The 24214-nt window shown below is 41.6% G+C and overlaps 1 protein-coding gene across 1 annotated transcript in view; it reads right to left on the bottom strand.

Moving 5' to 3' along the window:
- LOC308102374 (receptor-type tyrosine-protein phosphatase delta) overlaps positions 1-24214 on the bottom strand; it is a 180321-nt gene that overhangs the window by 18498 nt on the left and 137609 nt on the right. The window contains 7 exon segments of the mRNA XM_080452060.1: positions 4187-4341; positions 4721-4840; positions 7623-7798; positions 13474-13597; positions 20106-20203; positions 20934-20975; positions 23286-23398. Of these exon segments, the coding sequence (XP_080308186.1) occupies positions 4187-4341; positions 4721-4840; positions 7623-7798; positions 13474-13597; positions 20106-20203; positions 20934-20975; positions 23286-23398 (828 nt within the window).

Here is a 24214-nt window from a genome sequence, read left to right as displayed (position 1 = left end):
ATTAACCACTGGCTGTATAAAATCCAAAGCCCTCTGTGCTTCATTAGGAAGATTGGAAAAGTCAGACATGAGGTGAGCATGTGTTCTCGCCAGGTAATGTCAGTTTATTCTGCTCCAAAACCAAGACATGTTAACCACTTATTATTTCACTTAAATGGACGCCATGGGGTGAAGCTACCCTGGGGGAGAACATTCAGGGGTTTGTTAAGATCAGGACATATAAAGACCTATTACTGAGAATGACAAAACAACCAGATTCGCATAGTGGCCATTTTGTTCTTAACCACATAACCGCTGGTGTTTTTCAATAACTGTGAAAATAGCATACTGTACTTAGAAGCTTGCATTGCAACGTGTTGTGAACTTGTAGATCAGCTATTTTGGCCATTTGTGGTACAACCAAGTATAGGGCTTAAGTGGACAAATCATACTTGGGAAATGGGGGTATGACGTAGGAGCAAAATGGCGCAGTATGACGTAAGAGTGAAATGGCCACCGGGTGAATATGTCAACACAGAGGAAACCTGCCACTGATGGGTACAGTACAGCAGAGGTGGACACCTCTCCACTGGCCTGTTGGTAACATACATTCTCTTAACGTTCTGAAAATTGGGGTCTCTGTCTTGCAGGAGTGACAACAAAGCCACAAAATCAATAGCCGCTCGACGCACAGGACCCACTTTCCGTCCGACCACGCCAAATTAATTCTGCTTCCCTCGACTCCGGGGGCCATTATAGAAGAAAGGAATGTGTGGATGTGGGTATGTGACACCTATGACACGTGCACAATCCGAGTCTTATTTTAAGTCTGCCAAAGGCAGCGATGACGGCGCCGATATATGAACAAGCGTCTGTGAGTAAATCGCACAACTGCTGCTGTGCGTATCTAAGAGGACAGATGTTCTACATATTTGCCTCAACTGTTACCACCCCCCCCCCACACACACACACACACGTTTATATTACTGTATTTTTGAGAACATCCATATTTTAGGACAGGGGTCTTCAACACAGGCCAAGGACCCCTTAGCTGTGAGTGAGACAAAGCAGGGACTCCCTATTGTTAAAAAAAAGAAGTCTTCCATGCAACTTGGTTAGAGGCTTTCAAAGCTTGTACCATATTTAGCTGATTGTTTCTTTAATGCCTGTTGACCATTGAGAGAATTGAGACTAGATTGGAAGTATTCCACAGGTTTTTCTTTCAAGTGACTGTGGTGCTGCAATTTGATGGCTTCATTGTTTGACAGCACTATCCTCAGTGTTGTGCTTTTGTAGTTTTTGTTTGTTTACACATTATCTTTGATAGTAATATGTTGGATTCATGTTAATGTGTATTTAACAACATTAAAGTTTTGTTTTAGGACGGTGATTTTATAAATGCCATTTTTCAGGGCAGGGTTTTGTGGCATTTTTAACCCTAAAGCCAAAAATAGCAGATCTACAAGCTCACAATTGTCCTCACAATGTCTATTTCTCAAATTCTACAATACTTGTGGGGACAGTCGGCCCTCACAAATATAGTAATTTAAGTATATACACACACAGCTTGTTTGATCTGTTATGTCTGTTACAAGGATACATTCAACAATTACATGGCAAGCGGCCGTGGTCGGTGCACTTGTCCTTCCTGTCGACGACACCCAGACCAAATAATTAATCAGTGGCTCAGGAAAGTGTGCCGTCCGGTTAATTACATGCTGCACAAATCCATCTTTTTTTTTTTTTTTTTTTCCTGTCCTTGTAGAGTTTTATTTAGACTTGTTTGCGTGTGTACAAACAACACTCTCAGCAAAACAAAGATAGGGGAAATTTCCGGGCTGTCTCCTGTTTAATGAATTCCATTGCTGCTGCTGCGGTGGAAATCTATATAACAAAGAAAAAGAAAAAAAAAAGAAAACCTCTCCGCCAAGGAACAGAGCTCAAATCCTTGCCCCGAGAAGACGGCATAAGAAGCCTTCTCTATTCAAAATGGCGTTCCGTATGCATTTTTGTGTCGTGCACCAAAATGAGCTGATCTACAAGTTCTGAACGCGTCGCACTCGACGCGTTCTGAGCTTGTAGATCAGCTATTTTCGGTGCACGACACGATGAACATTCCAAGCATAAATCAGGCTTTAGAAGCAAGGCTGTAGCCCTATCTGATAGGGAGCCAGAGGAATTATAAAAGGCCCTGTTTGAGTGACATTAATTCCCATATATTGCTTCATCCTAAAAAAAGGTCCAGGATTTTCAATTTGAACTGATTCGGCAACTAGCTCTAATTAACATCAGCATGTGGTAATTCTAATTCTTTGGTAATCCCCCCCCGCGCCGTCCTTTTTTGTCAGTTTTCTGACACAAAGTTTGTATCTAGTACACTCGCTATCTCTTCATTTTCACACTCTCCCTCCCTATTTTTTGGTCTGGATGTCTCGCTTTTTTCTTTTTTTTTTGCTGATCCTCTGAAGTCCTCCCAAGTTGAGAGGAGTCAGAAGTCTGTGTGCCTCCTATCTCTGTGCTCTCTCACTACTGGGAGTCTGGTCCGTTTGTGTTCACTTGAGGAGTGTGAAGTCGCTGCTTTATGTATTTCAGCTGCAATAACCCCAGGGATAAGCCGAGGAGTTGTGGGGCCATTGATGCGCGACATGTTGGTGCCAGGGCGAGGAAGGGAAGGACGACAGGGTCTGTTCGTTGCAGCGTCTGCGTGTTAGTGTGTGGGAAGAGATGCTGAAAGTTTTTGCCAAGGGCAGTGACACCAGTAATCGTCGCGCTCGGTTGTGTCACAAACACCTTCAGATCTAAAGTAACAGCCACGAAAGCCAGCCGGATGACTCCCTTTGGCTCACAGGAGGAAAGCCAGGGATAGTCACTGTTTTTACTCCATCTCACTTTTTGTTTTCCCTTCCTCCTATCCTCTTTCCTTCTAGAAATTACCAGCATGAATCTGATTTATTATACTGATTTATTATCTTATCGCATGGACAGAAAGTAGACACAGGCACTTGACAGAACAATAAAAAAAAGGACTTAAACACAATCAGTAAATCTGTTTGTTTGGGTCTTAAACAGGCCCGACACAATGTTTCAGTATTACTATGCCATGCATCATAATTTCAGTTGAGATAAATGGAAAATGCCTCTTTGTGTTCTTGAGATCTGTGCTTATGTAGGCTTGAACCAACCAATTTCAACCAATGATATCACCCATCAATCAATCAATCTTCAATTGTCCATGTTTGCTTTGACACGCCCAGCTCACAATGTTCAAATCAAATTCCATCCAATGTTACAATACAGTATGTCAGTCCTGTTTCACTTTGAAATACATCATGATACGGAAGGTTAGGCTATCCAACATACTGTCTGGACTTTAATAGTTGTGTCTGCATGCAGTACCAGCTCAGTGGCCTTGTGGTTAGAGTGTTCAATCCTGGGCGGAGTCATACCAAAGACTATAAAAATGGGACCCAATGCCTCCCTGCTTGGCTCTCAGCATCAAGGGTTGAACTGGGGGTAAGTCCCTGCAACATACTTGCGGCATGTCCAGGGAGTGTACTGTACTTGTACACAGTGGTGGGAAAAGTACTCAAATTCTTTGGTTAAGTAAAAGTACCAATACTGCAATATAGAAATACTCTATATATAGTAAAAGTCCAGAATAAAACATGTACTTGAGTAAAAGTACAAAAGTATTGGCATCAAAATGTACTTAAAGTACCAAAAGTAAAAGTACAAAAATGTTTGAAAATAGCAGATCTACAAGCTCACAACGCGTTGTGAGCTTGTAGATCTGCTATTTTCAAATAGCCTAGGTATAAAATAGGGCTAAAGTGGTTAATGTATGCTTTATAACATGGTAATTTATATCTGAAAAGTAACTAGTAACTAAGTTTTCAAATAATTGTACTGGAGTAGAAGTACAATATTTGCCTCTGAGATGTAGTGGAGTAGAAGTAAAAGTACAGAAAATGGGAAATACTCCAGTAAAGTAAAAATTCCTCAAAAGTGTACTCAAGTACAGTACTTGAGTAAATGTACTTAAGTTACTTTACACCACTGCTTGTACATCATGGCCAGGGGATGTACTTGTACATACTGTACATGTATATAGGCTCCTGATCTATGGGCCGCATGGCGCGGGAGCCGTTGGTTTCCAAGGCTACTTACTTACTGCATGCAGTGAAGAACCTTCTTGTGTGTGTCTCACCTGCAGTGTACCACCATGGGTCCTGCATCCGGAGGGTTGCAGGCTTTGACTCGTCTGAGGAAGGCCAGGAATGGCGTGGGGTGCTCAGGTACCCCGTGGTCTGGCCATGCCGTGAACTGGAACTGCCTGACCTCTCTCTTCTCACTGGAGCCGTTCTGAGACGGAGAGAACAAAGAAATACTGATAAACCCCCCCTCGATCTCTCATCCCAAAGGAAATTGTAAATACATTGCTTGCGATGTCAATTGATGGTGTCGTATTTATTTATTTTACTTTTCTGCTATGCATTTCTACAGTATGGTAAAGTAAAGACGCGCTAGGAGTGCTCCTCTTCCCAATGCCGTGCATGGCGTTCTTTAAAAAAAAAACGCTTTCTGTGGCCCCTAATGCTGTCTTCCTCTAAGTCTCAAAGAAGAGGGACAATGAGGGGTTGTTGCAAACTAAAAGTAAAATAATCAAGGCTTTGTCGGCTGAAAAAGAACAGATTTCTTTCTTTTTTACACGCACATACTTTAGTCTCTGATGTCAACTTACTTTATAAAGTGCAAACGTCCTGACACAGTACGTGGCCAGCTCCACCGTGTCCAGCAGTGTGACCTGAATGAGACCATATGTCTCTGTCCCTCTTGTGGGCCAGTACTGGTCACATTTCACCTGCAACACAGAGCAGAAATAACATCACGCCAAGCATAGTACATCGTTGCTGTCAGGTGGAAACCTTGTATGTCCACCGTCACTTTTCAGGAAATGGGAAAAAAGAACTTGAAACTCTTGTTAATACTTTGCAGTGGTTAAATATTTATAAAACCCACATAATATATAATATATATAACAAAAATAGGAAATGTACAAGCACAACACATTGCGATGCAACGTGTTATGAGCTTGTAGATGGACTATTTTCACTACTTTTGCGCGACACTGTTATATGACAGGGCATTCATTTACGAAAACATTACTTGAAATATGGATATACAGGGTTTCTGAACAACATTGACGAAATAAAGTTAGGAACCTGAGCTTTTCACTTGTCTCATGCCAAAACATTCCATCCTCTATTAATATAAAATCTGTTCTAATATTGGCCAAACAAATACACATCGCAGTTTATACAGACCAGGTGCGATTTCACAGTCAAGAAATAAGCTTGAGAGAGTTGGATGGGGACAGACCGCTATTTATTGTTCTGACAGGCTCTATAATTGCAATCATAACCGCAGTTTTCCAATCATATTACAGGCTTGGGTTTATTATGATTATACAGCTTTGTTGCCCAGCGAACGGCCAATAAAACACTGTTCCATTACAGTAATTGTTTAGCTGCCAAAGAGACGCCCTGCTAATACAGTGGAAGGAAATGACAGATGCAGATGTTTGACCTAATACGGGCTATTCGTAACGTACTATATCGTCACTGTCGGGTGGAAACCTTGTATGTCCAAAACTGCTCCTTTCAGGGAAAGGGGGGGAAAAATAACATGTGTTCCAATGAATCCAATTCAATAAATAGTTATTATTTAGTCACAAGCTCTTGTTAATACTTTTCAAGATCCACAGACACACTTGATAACCACCACACACAATCTATAATAGCAAAAATAGCCAATCTACAAGCAACGTGTCTCATTGAGAGCTTGCTGATCTACTATTTTTGCATGACACTTTTGTATGATGAAGTAGGGCACTCATTTATGAAAAAACAGTTGCAATACGGAGATATGGGATTTCTGCCCGACAGCAATGATAAGCTTATGCGAGAGCTAGCATAGTTTCAGGGATTCAGCACATTCCAAATATCAACGTGATGATCAAGCGCTTTTTCGTGGCCGAATATAAGAGCAACTGGTCGACCAGCATTAATAATAAAATATGATATTGACGACGGAGGCGATGGAGGGATTCAGATCAGAATAGCACTTAGTCATTCAGGAGGCAGTCGATATTAGAACTCTGGATATGCAAAACACAAATATAGCTCATCATGTGCTATGCAGAGAGAACGGTACGAGTAATCAATACGCCGTTAGCAGCAACAAAAGCTCCAAATGTCAAAGTGTGTGTGTGTGTGTGTATGTGTGTGTAGATTTTCACCTATCATGCCCATAATAGGGATCGATTACTAATCAATTTTATCAAATTATCCATTATCGCAAAAAAAATCGATTAAATCAATTATCTTCGCCAACCTATGAATGATGCCTTGACTTTGAGAGAGGGATACGCCTGGAAATGACATCATCTAAAACATTTTCTCCCCGTCCACTACAATGTTATCAGATTTATAAAAATACATTTATCTCTGATTTCTTTTCCCAGATTGCGTTTTTGGTGAAAACGAGCTATATTCCACTACAGAACGGACGATCGTGGTTACAACGTTTTTTTTTCGGTGGAAAGAAGAGGCTCGTCTTTCCACCGAGACATTGTTTGTTTACATCCGTTGAAAAAAAATCTGTGGATCGTCAAAATAAGGTAAAACCGCTGGCAGTGGCGGATGAATTAATTCATTAATACCTGGCAATGAATGTGTTAACTGTCAAGGCAATTTCTTTTTTTTAGCTCTGGCAGATTTGCCTGGTTTCCAGGCTATACTAAATAGTTCATTCACCGTTCACTTTCCAAGGTCAACATCGATCAGCCTTCCTGTCAAAAATACGTTTTTGGAAAAGGCATACAAAGGTAAATTCAACTTTTCGTTTCCCCCCCCCCCCCATAAATTGATACCTTACTTCGTCATACTACAGTGTCACTTAAAAGTAGCAAACATAGCTGATCTAAAAGCTCACAACTTGTCGCAGTGTGCCGCGTTGTGAGCTTGCAGATCGGCTATTTAAAAAAAATACATTTTTTTCCGTTTTATTATTTATTTTCTGAAAATGCACGACTTTGGACACATGGTACTGTACAAGGTTTCCAACCGACCGTGACGAAATGTGCAGACGAATGAAGACTGAAGTAGATGATGCAAGCTTTTGACCTTAGACATTGTGAGATGTGCTTGAGTCTAGACCAGTCTAGCATCTCAACCTTGAGGAGTTAGTGGGTGGGTGGGTGGAAGGAAGGAGGATGATGGCTTACTAAAGTTACTTTAGTAAAGTTGAATTGATTAAAAAATGTTGAAAACATTTGGAATATTTTTGCCTATAATGACATGCCCAAAATACGGTTGCCAGGTTGGACATGGTTAACTGAGAGAAGAAAATGATGTGTGTGTATTGGTATAGAGGGGAGAAAGTCAGGAACCAAGTAAAGACCCCTGGGGGACCCCGGTCAATATAGTATAGCGGTGGTTCTCAAAGTCCAGGGGTCCTTGAGAGGGTTCTGAATTGTACCCTCTCAGAGTTATGGGGGGGGTCCTTGAAATTAAAAAGGTTTGAGAATCACTGGTATGCAGGGTTCAAGTGATACGGGATAAATTCATGCTTGTATTTCCTACCCTGGACCTCTCCTCCAGTTTAGTCATCATGACGATGTTGGCACTCCTCTGCTCCCAGATCATTCTCCAGAAGTCCCCAAATGTCTCTGGCAGAGAGCCCTGGGTGGCGATGTAGGCATTCTGCTTCCTGTAGCCATCAATGTAGTTGGCATTGATATAATCACTGCCGGGGATGCCTGCAGTAAGAGACAGCCAATGCTTAAACGCTGCTGAAGTGCATTTCAGTTCATTGTCGAGGATTGGTCATAGTCTATAGCAGTGGTTCTCAACCAGTGGTCCGGGGACCACCAGTGGTCCTTGAGGGGGCTCCAGGTGGTCCCCAGGTAAATGATGGAGTTGGTAACCAAATGGACCCTTACAGATCTTTTACTCTTGAGAGCGTAAAATGGAACCAAATGGTTTAATTTTACACTCTCGAGAGTGAAATTATTGTTAAACATCTGCATTACTTTATTAAATAATTGTTATTTTGATCAAGGTGTGCCTGTTATCTCTCCTATTGGTACCAACATCAATACAGCATGGAATTGATGAGAGATTCTAAATGTCATCAAATGGTGGTCCGTGGCTCACATGCCCAACAAATAATGGACCTTGACATGAAAAGGGTTGAAAACTACTTGTCTATAGAAGCACAATATTTATGATACAACACAATACTGACATAGAATTCAATCCAATGTCTATTTTGGCTGATCTTGGCGTTCACATTTTAAAGGATCACTTCACCCACTTTCAACCGTATCTGCATACAATTGGTCCTCGCTATTGCTCATTATAAGATAGCACCATGTCTCTCTACTCACTCTGTGCCTCATTTGGTGGGATATGGACATTTCAGAAACCTGCCGCCTACCAGTGACATCATCGGTAGACAGGTTTGGAAAGTGTTTTATCAAAGCAGAGCGAGTAGACGAAAATGCTGCCATCTTACAATGAGCATCAGTGAGGACCACGTATATGAAGATAAGGTTGAAATAATGGGTGACGTGCTCCTTTAACATGATGCATTTTGCGGTTAAGCATCGCCCCGGCACACCCACACGACGGTCTATGAGCTGGCATTAAATCAACCTGATTTATATTTTCTGCTGGCAAGATCACTATTTTACCGTAAGCACAGCGAACAAAGGGCAATGTTATGGCCCCAAGGGCAGAGGCTAAAAACCTGCAAGAAAGGGTTGTAGTTTTTATATTCAGATTTAGCCCCATTGACATCGCTGGTGTTAAACCTTTCAGCACGACTTCGGTGGCGCTTCGGAGACACACACAGAAGACTGCTAAGTGTTGTGACTATAGCGATCATGTTGACAATTGACATTGGGGATTGTTAAATAAACAGACAGCAGCACGCTGCAGAGAGGGGGTGGATGGGTGTGGGCAGAGACAGTGACATAGAGACAGAAAGATGTGTATAGCAGTAATTAACCTTGGTTGTTTTACACACATAGAAAAGCCAATAAGCGACTCGAAAGGTAGTGGCTTGGCTGTTAGTCAAATCAATCTAATTCTCCATCTATTGGCAGTTAGCGGGCGAGGTAATGTCAGATGCAGTTAGTCACGAGGTTCAGGTCTCATAGCAAGTTCCCTTGGCATTGTTGGTTTGATAATGCATGAGGTTTGACCTGGTCTTTCTTCTGTGTCAAATTGAATTGGCCCACCTCGCCGGATGTGCATTTGTTGCTTTTCTCCTCCTGGTTTGACATTTTCATTGGGCAGCCTTGACACAAAAAGGCGGAAAAAACACTAGCGACGGTATTAGCTGGTGTTCTTTTGTGATTGCAGAATTTCTACCATTCCCCCCGCCAAAAAGGCTTTGCATTTGCTATCTACATTCAAGTTAAATCCATAGTCTGTTTCCACTATCTACTACTAACTTGAATCCACAGATAAAGCTTAGTCTTTAAAAGTCCCTTTCAGAATCAGCTACCACACACAGAGCAAAACAAATAAACAAACCCCAAAAAAGGGTGAAAAGGGGAAATCCTGGCAAAACAGTTTTCTTTCCTTTTTCTTTTTCTTGCCCTCCACTCCTTGCTGATTCTTGCTCCTCTTTGCTAGCGCTAAATGAAAGGCACCGCGGTGGAGCTGACAGCTAGTCAATGCTTCAGGACTGGCAGTTTGGGTGCACCGTGCACACATGGTCTACCAAGATAAGTCTCATCTGCATGGACGCCACGTCTCACCGAACCCCTTCACTCCAACTCCCACTTCTTTTTCTCCCCCACATCCCTCAGTCTCGCTTTTCTCCCAGGTAACTTATTCAGGGGAGGAAAAAAATGAGAACATATAATATGGACATATTCAAAACCCCATCGTGTTTTTTCTTAAACGGCACTCTTTTTTTCTCTCCTTCTTTCTCTCTCCTGCTGTGCGGCCAGGCGGCTGTGCATTTCCATGCCCGACAAGGGTTAAATACAATTAAGCTTGCCGGCTTTTCAAATTGAAAGGAAATGGCAAAAGAGACATTATTGTGGTTTAATGAGAACGAGGCGAGTTGGTAAAAACATATTTGCTAAATGGTTTCAGCTGCACGCTGTCTGTCACTCAGGATTTGTATAAAAATGCAACCATCTTTTTTCCCCCCGCCGACTGTTAATACTTGTTAAAAAACAAACACTGACTCAGGACTCAAACCTCCCTATACTAAGCAGAATTTTGTCATCAAAGGCTAAAAACTTTAACAGTTTGACATTTAAATGGGTTTTAAGATGGAAAAAGCCATTTGAAGTTAAGTTGTTCTTGCCGCATTGGTTTGCTGCACCTCCAGGAAATGTGTCTACATTCTGTTTTCTCATCGTCTCACTAACATAACGATTCATGAGCGTGGCATGATTTTTCCAACAACTGGAAAAGAACCAGACACTAGAATCAGAAGTTCCCCCCCATTGCAGCATGGAAAGAAAGCCCTGGGCCCTGGAAACTAAACAGATTGAATTTTGTTTTGATTTTCCTGTTTTAGAAGCAGTGACCTCTTTGTGGAACAGTTGCCCAGTGACTCAAGTTTGTCCATTTTAAGCAGTGTCTTTACAGAGTTAAAAATAGGCTTGTAACAGCTCCCATACTAAACATAGAACAATGGAGAACAGACTGTGTACGGTATGCTGAAAGGTTTTAGAGCGGGGGTTTTCAAAGTGTGAGGCGTGCCCAGTGCCCACCGGTGAGGGTGGTGCCAGAGCATTGTGGGGGTGTGTGGAGAAACATGAGGTGAAAGGGACAGTCAGTCAGGAGGAACAACATGAAGTTACCAGTTGTGTTCGATTCACCAGTTTTGTCAGATTCGTGCAACAACGGTTGCTACATTTCTTATTATCTACTGTATATTAGTTAGCCTATACTAAATCCACCATACAAATAGTGAAAAGAGGATCACCTCTTACTTGTCAGTAGTACAACTCTGGCGCCGTAGCAAACTATTACTTGACTTATTAGTTGAAAGTATCCCATTGTCAGGGCCGGTGCGTCCATACAGGCGACCTAGGCGGCCGCCTAGAGCGGCAGTTTGGAGAGGCAGCAAAAAAAGTCAGGAAAAAATTATAATAATGATAATAAATCGGTAAAATCTGAATTAAATAACACAACCCTAACCTAACCCTAACCCTAAAACCGAAATAAAGTAACCAAAGACACAAAAAAAAGTATCATAATCCGCCCAGAACCGCATCAAAGGAATCTCGCCTACAGCGGCGATCAGCCCTCCACCGGCCCTGCCCATTGTCTGTTTGTGAGTGGCCTTGCATAGCCAGAAAATCTGAGATCTACATATACCGATTTATGATTCTAAATACAATGCTGGGGTTTGCATAGTGGAGAAAACCAGCACTGATAAACCTACATCCACTGCTTTGAAAACCAATCATGATTCCTCACAAGATAAAGGACTACCCTAATGTCTTTGCATTGTTTTTGTAATGCTGTTTGTTTTGGCATTTCTGAATAGTTTCTAACCAGTTTTAGCCCATTCATTGACTTAAAGGTGTCAATGGACGAATCGTTAGGCTGAGATGTCCTATTATCTAGCTACGTGAGACTAGTTCATGGGCAGTATGTAGTGAGTACTCTGTCCCTGTGTTGAACATGGCTGGCACAGCTAGGCCTATCAAGACAAAGCTGAAACACAAAGCTGCATTTCTGTATATGTTAATTCATAGTATACGGCTGATGTTGACTTAATAAACGGTATCTTCCTGCACGTGAGTAGCTACATTTATAACACATTGTCATGTAGCATGTTTACATTCAGAATCAGATATCTCTATAAGTAAATAGAGATGGGTAGCAGCATAATTTAACTAAACAAATGTAAAAGGGAATTACTTTAGATACCTGCATGAACTTCCTAATTATATATGATGGAAAAACATGGTAATTTCGGTTCTATGAATTCTAATCTGTGGTTAATTGAACCATTACGTCCAATATTGGTGCACACACAAGCATGTTTAACCACAAAAGGTGCAGTAAGTGATATCTTTTGTAGAATAAGTGTTAAACAGCTCTCTAATATGATAGTAATCATTGCTAGTGTTTGTTCATTAACAATTAAGGGTCTCCTCGGCTATTTAGAAACCAGAAATTACATTTTCAGTTCAGGATACCACTTTCATCCAATCAGGAGAGAGAACTCAGACAATTGGAAGTGCTAAACAAAAACAATGGGCAGGCAAAATTGGAACTGGAGCACAAGCTGATAAATGATCTTTGTGTGGTTCTCAACAATTTGCAACCCACCTGACCTTTAGAGCTGGAGAGACGCTGTTACAGAACAAACACTCTACACAGCAATGATTACTACGACAATATAAAACTTTAACTTTTTAACAAAACCTTTTTTGTTTTAGAGAAACAAATATCACAGCACCTTTAAGCCCTTATCATTTGAACAATTATTTGAACACTTTTTAATGTTTTCGCCATGCTCAAAACAGGGACACCAGATTGAAACACCAGGGTGCCCGGGCCTTTAGATGATCCCCGCAGTGCACATGTGAAAGACAAACAGAATTGTGGAAAGTAGACAGTCCACAAATCCTAATGTCAAATCCCAAGTGCCTTTTAACCCAGAGAACTCAATCAAAGTAAACAAAGACGCCTCATGCCGCCAAAAGGCTTTGTGGAGGCTTTAGAACAGAATGAAGAAGTCCCTCAAGTCCACGCTGGCTGAGAGCTTGCTCACTTCCGACCACACAAAGGCTTCAGTGTGGGCGTGCAGATGTGTTTATGTGGCCGGCTAATGGGATCCATCAACACTCAGCTGTGTGTTCTTTCTGGGAGACTGTGAAGGGACTCCAAGTTTCTATTTGTCGGTTGTTGTTTTTTTATTTTGTCACATTAGCGTCCATTTAGTAGCCAGAGTTTGTTTATTTTTCTTCGCCCTCCCGTGGAAGAGGCTCAATGGAAATGGGTAATTAATGGCTGTGGGTGTGCATTGGCATGTAAGAACAAACTAGTAAAAAGATAAAAAGCTGCTACTGACTGGCTATTTTAAATGGCTATTTAAGAACTAGAATGCCAATTTCAAAAGTAAAAACATTACAGAGAGGATCCTTCACCCGCATCTCTATTATGTTTTTTGGGGTTTTGTTTTTTACATGAAACTCAAAACTTTGTCACTCAACTTTTCAAGAGAAAGTGGCCTATTATTGAAGCTATTTCCCTGAAATCACCCGGGGCATAATAATGTATTACATTTTGACAGGGAAAGCAAATAGGCAGGGCATTACGCTTGTGGGACATTGCGAGTCACAGAGTACGGTACGGTACTTTTTTCCTCGAGCCTAGAAGGCAAGGGCATGATGCTTGTCTGCAGAATCAATAGGAGCCTTGGAGGGCCTGGTGGGGTGAGACTCACCGTCGATGGCGGACAGCAACACTCTGGAGTGGTCGTACGCTATCACGTTGGCATATCTGTTCTTTGGTTTGTTGACTTCCAGGTTGGAGTGCTCCCACGTAAACTGCTGCCCAGGATCAATGGACTGACAAGGAAGAAGAGACGGATATATGAATTAGTTCATTTTTTACCACGCAGAGGAGGAAGAAGTACAACATTTTTTTAAGTAAACGTACAAAAGTATTGACTTAAAGTACCAAAAGTAAAAGTACTAGTTTTAAAAATGAAATGAATGGAAATAGCAACTAAAACAGCAGATTTACAAGCTCAGAACGCGTAGATTGGCTATTTTCAAATAGATGAATACAATAAGGGTGATGTCATTACTGTGTGTGTGTGTGTGTGTGTGTGTGTGTGTGTGTGTGTGTGTGTGTGTGTGTGTGTGTGTGTGTGTGTTTTAAATGATAATCAAGATTTTGAGTACCTAAGTACCTAAAGATTAGAGAGCACTGTACTCTAGTAAATGTAATTAGTTACTTTACACCACTGTTACAACAGTATATTTCGCACTACACTACATTTGGCTATAGCTCGTAGCAAGGACAGAATTTCACCCTTTATGGCAGTTGCCCATTAGCCATTCAAACATGATCAATACCAGCTAGGAAAAGTGATGGATGTCTGCAGAGCTTAAATTGCTTCTATTCAAGTCTGCTGTTGCTCGAAAGCAACTGTCCAGGAATCTGCTTGTCAAATTCTTCAGATGGCTCCAGGGCTATTTTAAACATGCATCCGAGCCTGGAATGTGTTTATATATATAAAGGTGGCGAGGAGCATACAATGTAGGAAGATTAATCTCAAACAGTGTATTGAAACAAAATAAAAAAACATGTCAAAATTGTATTCTCCCTCTCACTCTAACTGATGACGATTTGCACACAAAAAAAAGTAGACCGATTTAATTGTCTGTGCCTATAAACTTTAAATAGCCGGACCCCAAATGTCACAGCTATTAGCCACTGCAATAACAATGGGAAGACTATGAGATATTTTCAAATCGTCACTGTCGGGTGCAAACCTTGTATCTCCATTTTCATCGTACAAAAGGGTTGCATGGAGTAGTGAAAATTGTGATGCGTTGTGAGCTTGCAGATCGGCTATTTTCACTATTTTAGAATCAATTTTGAAAGTGTAAGTTAAAGCGGTTAAGTCTGTCTGTGGGTTTTATAAATATTGAAACAATGAAAAGTGTTAACAATATATTTTGAAACAAAAACTACATTGGATCCACTGGAACACAGGTTCTTTTTTCCCCCCCATTTCCTGAAAAGTAACCGTTTTGGACATCCAAGGTTTCCACCCGACAGCGACTCTTTTCAAATGTTCACAAAGGGAGAGCTGCATTTCCATTACCTGTGGTCATTTGATTAGCTGCAGTGGAGTAATGCACTCGAGACCAATTCCGAAGAATCAGCAATCTAAGATTTGCAAAGCAGGGGTTGCGAAGGGTCCCTCACCACAGATAAATGAACTATAAAATGTAATATTGGGAGCGTGCAAAGGGAAAATACCAAGACGTGAAAGATTGCATTCAATTTCACATTACAGTGAAAGTATTGTTTCTTTTTTAATGGCTACAGTCTTGTTTTTATGAGTTAAACTACGCTTCCCATTGGGAATATGAGTTCGAGACGCCAAGCAAGAGGATATATCCTAGGATTAACACCAAGATTTGGACAATGCACTTTATTCCCCCATGGTGCTTTATAAATGTGCTCATTTTAGCATAGTAGTAAGTATGCCAGGTAGATGTAAAAATGTAGCTCTAGTTTATGATGTCTCTGGGGGAAATTGGTAGAAACCACAAATGTCAGAAATTTGTCTTAATTTTCCCTCTTTAGACAAAGGTAATGACAGTAAAATGTTATGCAACACCTCATATGATCTCCTGGCTAGAAGGGGACGAGAGGACATGATTGTATGAGCTCCATATGAATACAACTTTGAGACTTCTAACAGCCAACTTTTCCCATATTGCAACTCAGGGAAGGACACGCTTTTGGTTCAGCCTTGGTATTTTATTGAAATATGTTTAAAGGGTGGATCCTAAAAATGCATTGAAAAGAAAAATAAATCTTTCTTTAATCTGAAAATAACTTTCCACTGCCCATGAATAAGCACTGTGGAAGTGAGATCTACCACGCTTATGCTGCAATAATGGCTGGTTCTGTCTGGGACTGAGCCATTTCGTGACCTCGTGGAGTTTTTGGAGCAGAGGCAGAACCCGTGGAGAGAAAAGGGGTTACAGAAAGGCTGACCCCCAATTCTGGGCAACACAATGTCCCTGAAAAGACTTTGCACTGATGCAATTTTTCAGCTTTTCCTGATATTCACTAAACAAACGTTCATTCACAGTGCGCGGTCAACATGAGGTGAACACTGAAAAACACAGTGTCCCTGCAGTAAACGGCTCTGATGCCAAGGAAATGTTCAGAGGTCCTTTTTGGTTCATCCATCCCTCTAGTGGTTAGCATTCAGGATAATCACCAGTAATATAAAGATTCCTAATTTCCTAGGGATCATCTTTGCCCCATGATGTCTTTTTTCCATCATGTCATATTGGTTAGAAACGCATGAGAATTATGGTAGCCGTATAGCATAGTGATTCCAATAACGTGCTATTGACCACTACCATCTAAAAGCAAAACTTTTTTCATTTTTTTCTTTCAGATTGTGATATTTTTAAGTTACAACAATACATTTTTTGTTAAAATGTTAAAGCTCTATACAGCTCTGACAGTAATAACTCAATAACCCAGCACTTACATTTTCAGGTGGGCTGCCAATTTCAGCCAATCAGGAGAGAGTAACCATTTATCAGCTTAAATTGTAGAGTGTTCAATGTTGTCTGCTAATTTCTTTGCGTCATCACTTCCACTTGTTTAACCCGTCTCCTGTATGAGTTCTCTCTCCTGATTGGATACAATTGATATCCCAACCTGAAAATGTATTTTCTGTATACTAAACAGCTGGAGACGTACACGTTACTGAACAAACACGATTACTATCAGAGTATAGAGCTATTTAAATATCACAACGTCAAAACCGATTTCAATGCTATATTAACTAACTTTGGCCGGGGACCCCATGGAACCACCCCAAGCACCCCTGGGGGTCCCCAGACCCCACTTTGAGAAGCACTGATCTAAAGGATTGGCTTTGTGCAGCATTAATACATTGCGATGGATTCACACTGGAGCTCCTTTGGTGATTCAGGGTGGGAAAATATTATTTGCTTTGACCTTAGTGAAAAATACGATATCTCAATCCATTTCACAATCCCTTCACCCATGTTGTCATTGATTGGCAGAGGACACTGCTGCTGTCGAGCAGAAACCTTGTATCTCTGCATTTCCACTTTTAGTTTTTTTCCGTAAAATTAAAGCCCTACTTCGTTGTATACAAGAGTCGATTGTGAGCTATTATACATCGACCGCTATTTTTGAAAATATTTTAAAGTGAAAGTGGTTATAGGGTTGTATAAATATTTAACAATATTAACAGGAGCTTTTGACTAAATAATAACTACATTGCATCCTTTGGAACACGGGTTCTCTTGTCCATGTCCTGAAACGTAACGGTTTTGGACATACAAGGTTTCAGCCCGACAGCGACGACATACTGTTTGGTAAACATCACGGTAAACATCATTATGATGGTGTATACGATCCAGGAGGATATCACTAGTGCTTCTGCTTTTCAGGACAATCATCCTGGGGAGGACCATTGTTTCAAGGAATAATATGAAAATGTCAACAAAAAATACACCAGTGGCTCAGAACCACTGCTGTGGGGACTACACTACACTGTACTTGCCGGTGAGGTATTTTACTTCCACAGTGCTCTGCTCTGAAACGTGAATTTCATAGCTGAATTGGCAGAGAGCCCGCCTGCATGGGAAGAAGGTCCCAGGTTCGAATCCCAGCCCTGGCAATGTGTCGAGGTGTCCCTGAGCAAGACATTTAACTCCTAACTGCCCCCCCTGCGCTCACTTGAGAAGCTGGGCGAAGCTGAAAACTGAATTTCCCCCGTGGGATGAAATAGGTCTAATTATTAATATTATTATTATTTCAGTGATGAGTAATAATAATGGGAACTTTACTTGGAATGAAAAAAAGTCTAAGTCAGTGGTTCTCAAAGTGGTGTCCAGGGACTCACAGGGTTCCTTGGAGGGGTTACAAATGGACTCTTACAGGTCTGTAACTGAGAGTTATGGGGCCCTTGAAATTAAAAACGTTTGAGAACAACTGGTCTAAATCAATCAATGCACTGTAGGGGCTTACTGCCATAATACTTTCTTGATAAAAATCACAAAATGTCTGCCCTAATGCGCCAACAAAAACTCCCTGTCTGCTTCTTCTAGGAAGAGAGTATTGCTTTGACTATTAATACGATTAGAGGAGACTGGTGAAATGGTGACCTTTTCCAGACAGACAAATGAAACGGTAAAATGATTGACATTCCGATATGGTTCACATACATCCAGGTCGTTTCAGTTTTGCCGCTGCTCTCCAAAAATGTGTAATTTCTACTTTGTGCAATTGAACCGAACGATACAAGATCTGCGAGAAGGCCTGGATAAAACAGGTCATGACCACTTCAAACCTCTGCCGTCAAACCCTCCGAACCAGCTGCCACATGACGGCGGCTGGCCTGAATGGCCATGTGGTTGGAATGGGTGTGTAACGGCAGAGATTAGGGCTTCCAGGAAAATATTATTATGGTGAGACCGTGGGCTTTCTTCATTACGCTGAACAGTGACCGCAAAATTGAGACGGCAGTCCTGCATCAGCGTCTAGCAGGCAGCGGTAGCGGCTAGGGCTGGGCAATTACCCCGATATGTATTGGAACCGACATGCTCTCACCGACTTAATCTGGCTCATGTCGGTTAATCGAATAATTCTGGAGCAGGTTTGTATTTTTTTTATTTCATGTATATATCAATGAATCAACATGAAAATATTCGTATGTATTTTTTCCAATCGACTAAATCAATTTAGTCTGATTAGTCCAATTAAAGGAGTAGTTCACCCAAAAAATTACTTATTTTCTATCAATTACACACCCCATGAAGCCTTGAATTCAAGGATTCTTTTGGGGTTTTGTCGCATTCCTAAGCCAATCATTTGATTACCGTCTCCTATCGGCTAATGTATCCAGTAGGAGACACAAAGGAGAGTCTTTGTGTCTCCTACCGGAAATACACACGGTCATCAAATTATTGGCTTAGGAATGCGACATAAACAAAAAAAAATCCCTGAATTCAAGGCTTCATGGGGTGTGCAATTGATAGAAAATAAGTCATTTTTTGGGTGAACTACTCCTTTAAGCCCTATATTATCCTTTGTACGCTTTTATTAATAGTGAAAATCTATGATCTACAAGCTCACCTTATAATTTTCATTATTTTAGAATTGATTAAATCAATTACTTTCATTAAGAGTTGCACCCGTAATATTAACAGCACAGACCTTGTCAGAGAACAGTGAAAAAACGAAACCAAAAAAAGGATACAAAATAATCATTCATTACTCGTAATCCAGGCAAAACTTTGAAATCACATGTCACATGTCCTGTCCATGCCAATGTGCGCCCATCAACCGGCCATTGAAGTAGGCTCGTGCAAGTTATTGAACACCTACTTCCTGACTTGTTGCGAGTCGCTCTAAAGACTAATTTATACACCCTTGTGAGACCAAGCATAAACTCTAAATGCCTAAAACGTAATGCATGTTTCCAAGGTCTCAGAAAATACATGCTAACAGCCAGGGCTCTGAACCAGTTTGGAAACAAAGTATATTTTACTAGGAGCAAAAATCAAAACGGAAATGCAATCATCTGTAATTCTTCTGAACATAAACGTTAATTAGAAATCTCCATTATCGGTTAAATAACATATAATATAATATTTTCCCTCTGATAATATTTAACACTAACTCAAGCATTTCTGTCCTAACCTCTAAAATGCCTTTAGATTTACAGATATTTATAAATGAAATGAATTGTTGAATCATCACATTCAATTGCCAAATCCTATTAGACTGAGAACATTCTAAGTCGGCCACTGCCCTAGTGTTTGAGCATACTGCATACATTAAATTCTCCAGTAAAGCTGCTCTGTGGCCAACAGTGTGGTTGTGCTGGGCAACCCCCAGGTGTGAATGTGTGTAACTGTTGAGACTGACATTTGTTTTGTTTGTTTGTTTGTTTCACCCATTCTAACAGGTTTAGGAACATTATGTTGGGGGTGGAATGCAAGAACAGAAATGTTAAAATATTAGTTTGTTTAGCTTGGGACAAACCATAACATAACATTTTCAAGCCGTGTAAAAACCGACATAGGTCGATTCTACAGACATAAAATATTACTGCCTATTGGATTGGTGTACGGTAGTCTCAGGGCTAGATCTCACAACACCCTGTTAGATCAAATAAAAAATATTACTTAAATGAATACAAATAAATATGTTTATAATATTGGTGGCAATAAAATGCAGAAAATACTGTATATCGTTGTATGTATGCTTTGCATTTATTTTCTTCTTTTTGTACCGTGTAACATTGAAAATGGGTGGCCCGAAGCTCCTCGTTACCTCGTATTCCTGTGAAAACTTCAGGTTGTCGTTGGCTTTGAGGCGCTCCAGGTGATCTGCCAGGTCGTTGATGGGGATGGGAGGGTGGCTGGTCATACCTGTCAATCAGACGCACAACAGGTCAGCGGCCAGCAGCAAACCACATGGGAATCACCCCCACCACAAGCCAACACTGACTCATTAGAGAAGCAGCATGTGTGTGTGTGTGTGTGTGGGGGTGCGTGTGTGTGTGTGTGTGTGTGTGTGTGTGTGTGTGTGTGTGTGTGTGTGTGTGTGTGTGTGTGTGTGTGTGTAACGAGACTGATCCACAGATGGAGACGTGGATCTGGTTAGGCAAAGTTTGGGCACTCAAAGCAGTGGGCATGCTCATAAAAAGAGGATATGGAGACAGAAGGCAATGAGAAGTCATCGAGCACACTCCCCACACCGTGACCCTCCCTATTGTGAAGAGAAGAATGTTATTTACACCAAAAGCTGCGGCGAGGAGTTAGCGTGACGAAAGGACACGACCGGACAAGGACAACAAACAAACGTGGACACAGACAAACAAACAAACGCTCAAACAGAGAATAAAACAATCCAAAATGTTAGGCCAGATGTTGACGTCTGCTTTGAGTGATGACATAGTATTAGGCTGTCATTTCAAACTCCGCCTCCTGTGATGACATGGCATATAAACACCGGGTGGATTAGATGGGTGGTGTGAGAGTACAAGGCTAGGCAGGAAAAAGGGAAAAATAAATAAAAAGAGAGGGAATGGAAGCTAAAAACAAAACATAAAATAAAATAAACAAAGTCATGTCAAATGCGTAAACGAGACCAACTAACTTGACGAATGGAGGTTACTGGGGTAACTGGGCGCACCTGAACCTGTGGAGGAAACGGCGGTATAAATAAAAGAGGTTGCAGACTACATAGCAATGTGATGACTAGTATTGTCTTTTCCAAACAAGCGGGTAGAAATAGTTTGAAATGTGTGGGCGGAAACTATTTATACACATTGAATGGCTACTGCACGTCTTCTAAATGGCACATCAGTTAGTAACACACAAATCGACATGCTAGAAGCTGCTTGACTATGCCATCATGCTTATTATTTTAGAGGAAACAGACACTCAACTAGGGATGGGGGAATGGGGGGCAGGGTTGGCGGGTGGGGGTAAAGATACAAAATAAATAAAGAAATAAAACCTGGTGAATTCAGAGATGCCGCAGACCTGTGTCAAACTGCCGTAGGGTTTCTATTTGACATTAATTTGAAGTGAAAATGCTGAGCAGCTGTGTGTACGTGCATTGTCTGCAGCACAAAGTTCCTGCCTGCATTTGCCTTTGGTTGACTTTGACACACTGTACACTTGACATTGTTAAATGTGAGTGGAAGTAAATGCGCGTGCTGCGTCAGCATAATCCAGGCAGCCGAGGTGTAGGGTATAAAGATCAAGGAGGCTGGGGCATGTGCGGGTTTGAACCAAGTTAAGAACTGCACAGCCCGTGAAATGCTAACTGTGAACAGTATTTGGCTGCAGCAACATTCCGTGACAACATCATGTCACGTACAGCGACATTCTCCCAACCCACCCGCCACCCCTTTCCCAGATAGCGGACGGTTCTGTAACTGCCGTTTAGCCGAGCCACACGGGTGACACCTCTCTCTCCAACATGCCTGCGGCGTTTCATCTTGGCTGATGGCACAAGTGGGCATTAGCTAATGGAGAGGGTGGGGGCCTCTCCTCATCGTCTCTCTCCCACTCCCACTCTCTGGGAGATGGCAAACGGATTCTATTGAGGCCTGCCACTCAGAGTCCATTTTCAGCACAGCATGGCCATTTGCCATGCTGGGATGCTCATGAGTCGAGCGTCCTTAAGATGAAAACGTCCATTTGAAGGTGCAAAGAGGTGAGAGGGAGGGTAGGAGGAGAGAGAGTGAGAGAGGGAGAGGGAGAGAGGGTAAGAGGCAGTATAATGTTCAGTGGTTTGGAGAGGACACTGTCATGTAGGAGGCAAACATGCTGGTCCATTCTCCGCTTTTTTGGGGTATTTTTTTTAGGGGGGGGGGGTTGACAGGAGATGGGAGTGTAGTTGAGCTCACTCCGAACCTGAAGTAAAAACAGAAAAAAACACCCATCTGCCAGGTTGAAGCCTGTAATGGCCCTAACGTCATTGAAGAGCTTTCATAAATATGCATAATCTTTTCTCTTTTTTTCTGTAAAAGAGCCTGCAGGGATAATTCACTCTCCCTTTCAAACTAGCTGACCTGAAAAATATGGCTTTGATATTACAACATTATTGGCAGTCTCTGAACACCTGTCCCACAGCGTTCGGCGCCAGAGGAACTCAAACGGCAGTTGAGCGTGTCTCTCACGGTCACAAGGAGGCAAAGAATGCGTATTGCCTTTTCCGGGAGATAAATGGACTGTGACTCTCATCCTTTACCACCCGGTGAGAAAAGGCCACATGGAGACACGAACCGAAGCGTGACCATTGTTCAACTCTCCGCTAAAGGTCAAGCGCAGTGAACACAGCTTGTCATCGCGTCTCTTGTCGCTGAACCATTGGCTCGTGCACGAAATGTGTCACCCAGTCAAGACACTTTTCATAGTAGCCTGACCTCCGCTGCACTGCATCCTGTGACTTCCACCCAACAGGATGCGGTACGAGGCACCTTGTTCGTTTCTGAATAAGCATGACAGGTCTTAATGACCTGTATGGTCAGGGTGGACAGGATGATGTGAGCTGCCATGAATGTGTCAACCTCGCATTTCTGTATTTTCACTCATCACTAAGCAGTATCTCTCTCTCTCTCTCTCTCTCTGGGGGGAACACTGTCATTTCTGACCCTGTGTCCCTCACCTGTCACTTTTGTAGCTGGGACGAGTTATTTTTTGCACTGATCCTCGTTTGCAATGGTAATGGTTGGTAAGCGATGGTGTTGCACTTAACATCAGCAAAGGTTGCAAATGAGCAGGCGGCAAATGGCAAATAACTCAAATAAAAATAAAACAGAATTTGTCCTTTTGATAAATTGCGCAAATTCGAATGAATACAATTACTTTGGTTTTATGACCTTTAGTTCTCTTTGTGTTTATACATTTTTGTACTTGTGCATTTTTTTCCAGTGCACTGGAGTGTGTTTTTCAAGACTGAGATGGACATCAGTAGGTAGGTTCTGTTGGTTCTTACCAGGCGTTTGGAAGTTGAGACGTCGGAGCTCGACTGGGTCGGTAGGATTATGCAGTGGCATTTCCTTGTTGTTGGGGAGGCTTCCTTTCCTCGCTTCAGACTCTGCTCTTTTCCTGCATAAAAGAAAACCCAGCACATTCAAATCACACTTATCCTTTCCTGTCTTTCCTCACTTACTCTGCATTCTTAAGACCTTTCTTTCCCAATTCTGGACTGCGGTTCAGAGTAGACTAATATGACCTCAAACAGCTTTGTAAGTTGAGGGTAGAGATATGTAATTTATAAACAGCGATGGGATAAAAAGATGTCAGGATTAATTCCTCCTGATACTATAAAACTAACCATTGACAATACATTGAGAACATAAGCCTTTATGTTTTAACGTGAATACTTTAGAGGAATCAAGGATATCTAATCCTTTTCATCAATGCCAAAACAGATTCATAACTCCCAATGCCAGAGACCGTAAAAACATTATGTTAAAGTCATTGTGGCCTTTAGTTCTTTGGCCCCTTGTCTTAGTTCAACTTGAATAAAACAAGCCACCATTCACCATGAAGGTCAATAACTATAGATGACGTGGTTTGTAAGAGATCACAAGACAAACAAACTTCAAACACACATCTTGATATTCTGAGGGATAGTTTTTTGTTTCTGCTTGTCAGGCAGAGGGCACACATGAACGCACGAAACAGAAAGGCTGCTGGTGTTTGTCGAAGACAAAGGGAAACCGAGATCACACAAAAACAACCTTAAAGTGCAAAAATCAAGGAAAGTATGAGCTATGGGAGGAGAAGCAGGGAGCGCATGTGTGGGTGAAGGTGAAATTATACTGTAAGTACAAGATCCTACGATCACCCCATGTGTACTGTAGGCGGTGAGATGTCATGCTGTGCTGTTCTCCATTGGTGAAATAAAGGCAAAGCAGT

This window comes from Gymnoscopelus braueri (assembly GCF_963280865.1).
Source record: "Gymnoscopelus braueri genome assembly, chromosome: 15".
NCBI classification, from domain to species: Eukaryota; Metazoa; Chordata; class Actinopteri; order Myctophiformes; family Myctophidae; genus Gymnoscopelus; species Gymnoscopelus braueri.
Note: the sequence above shows the minus strand (reverse complement) of the source record. Positions and strands in the feature narration are given on the sequence as shown.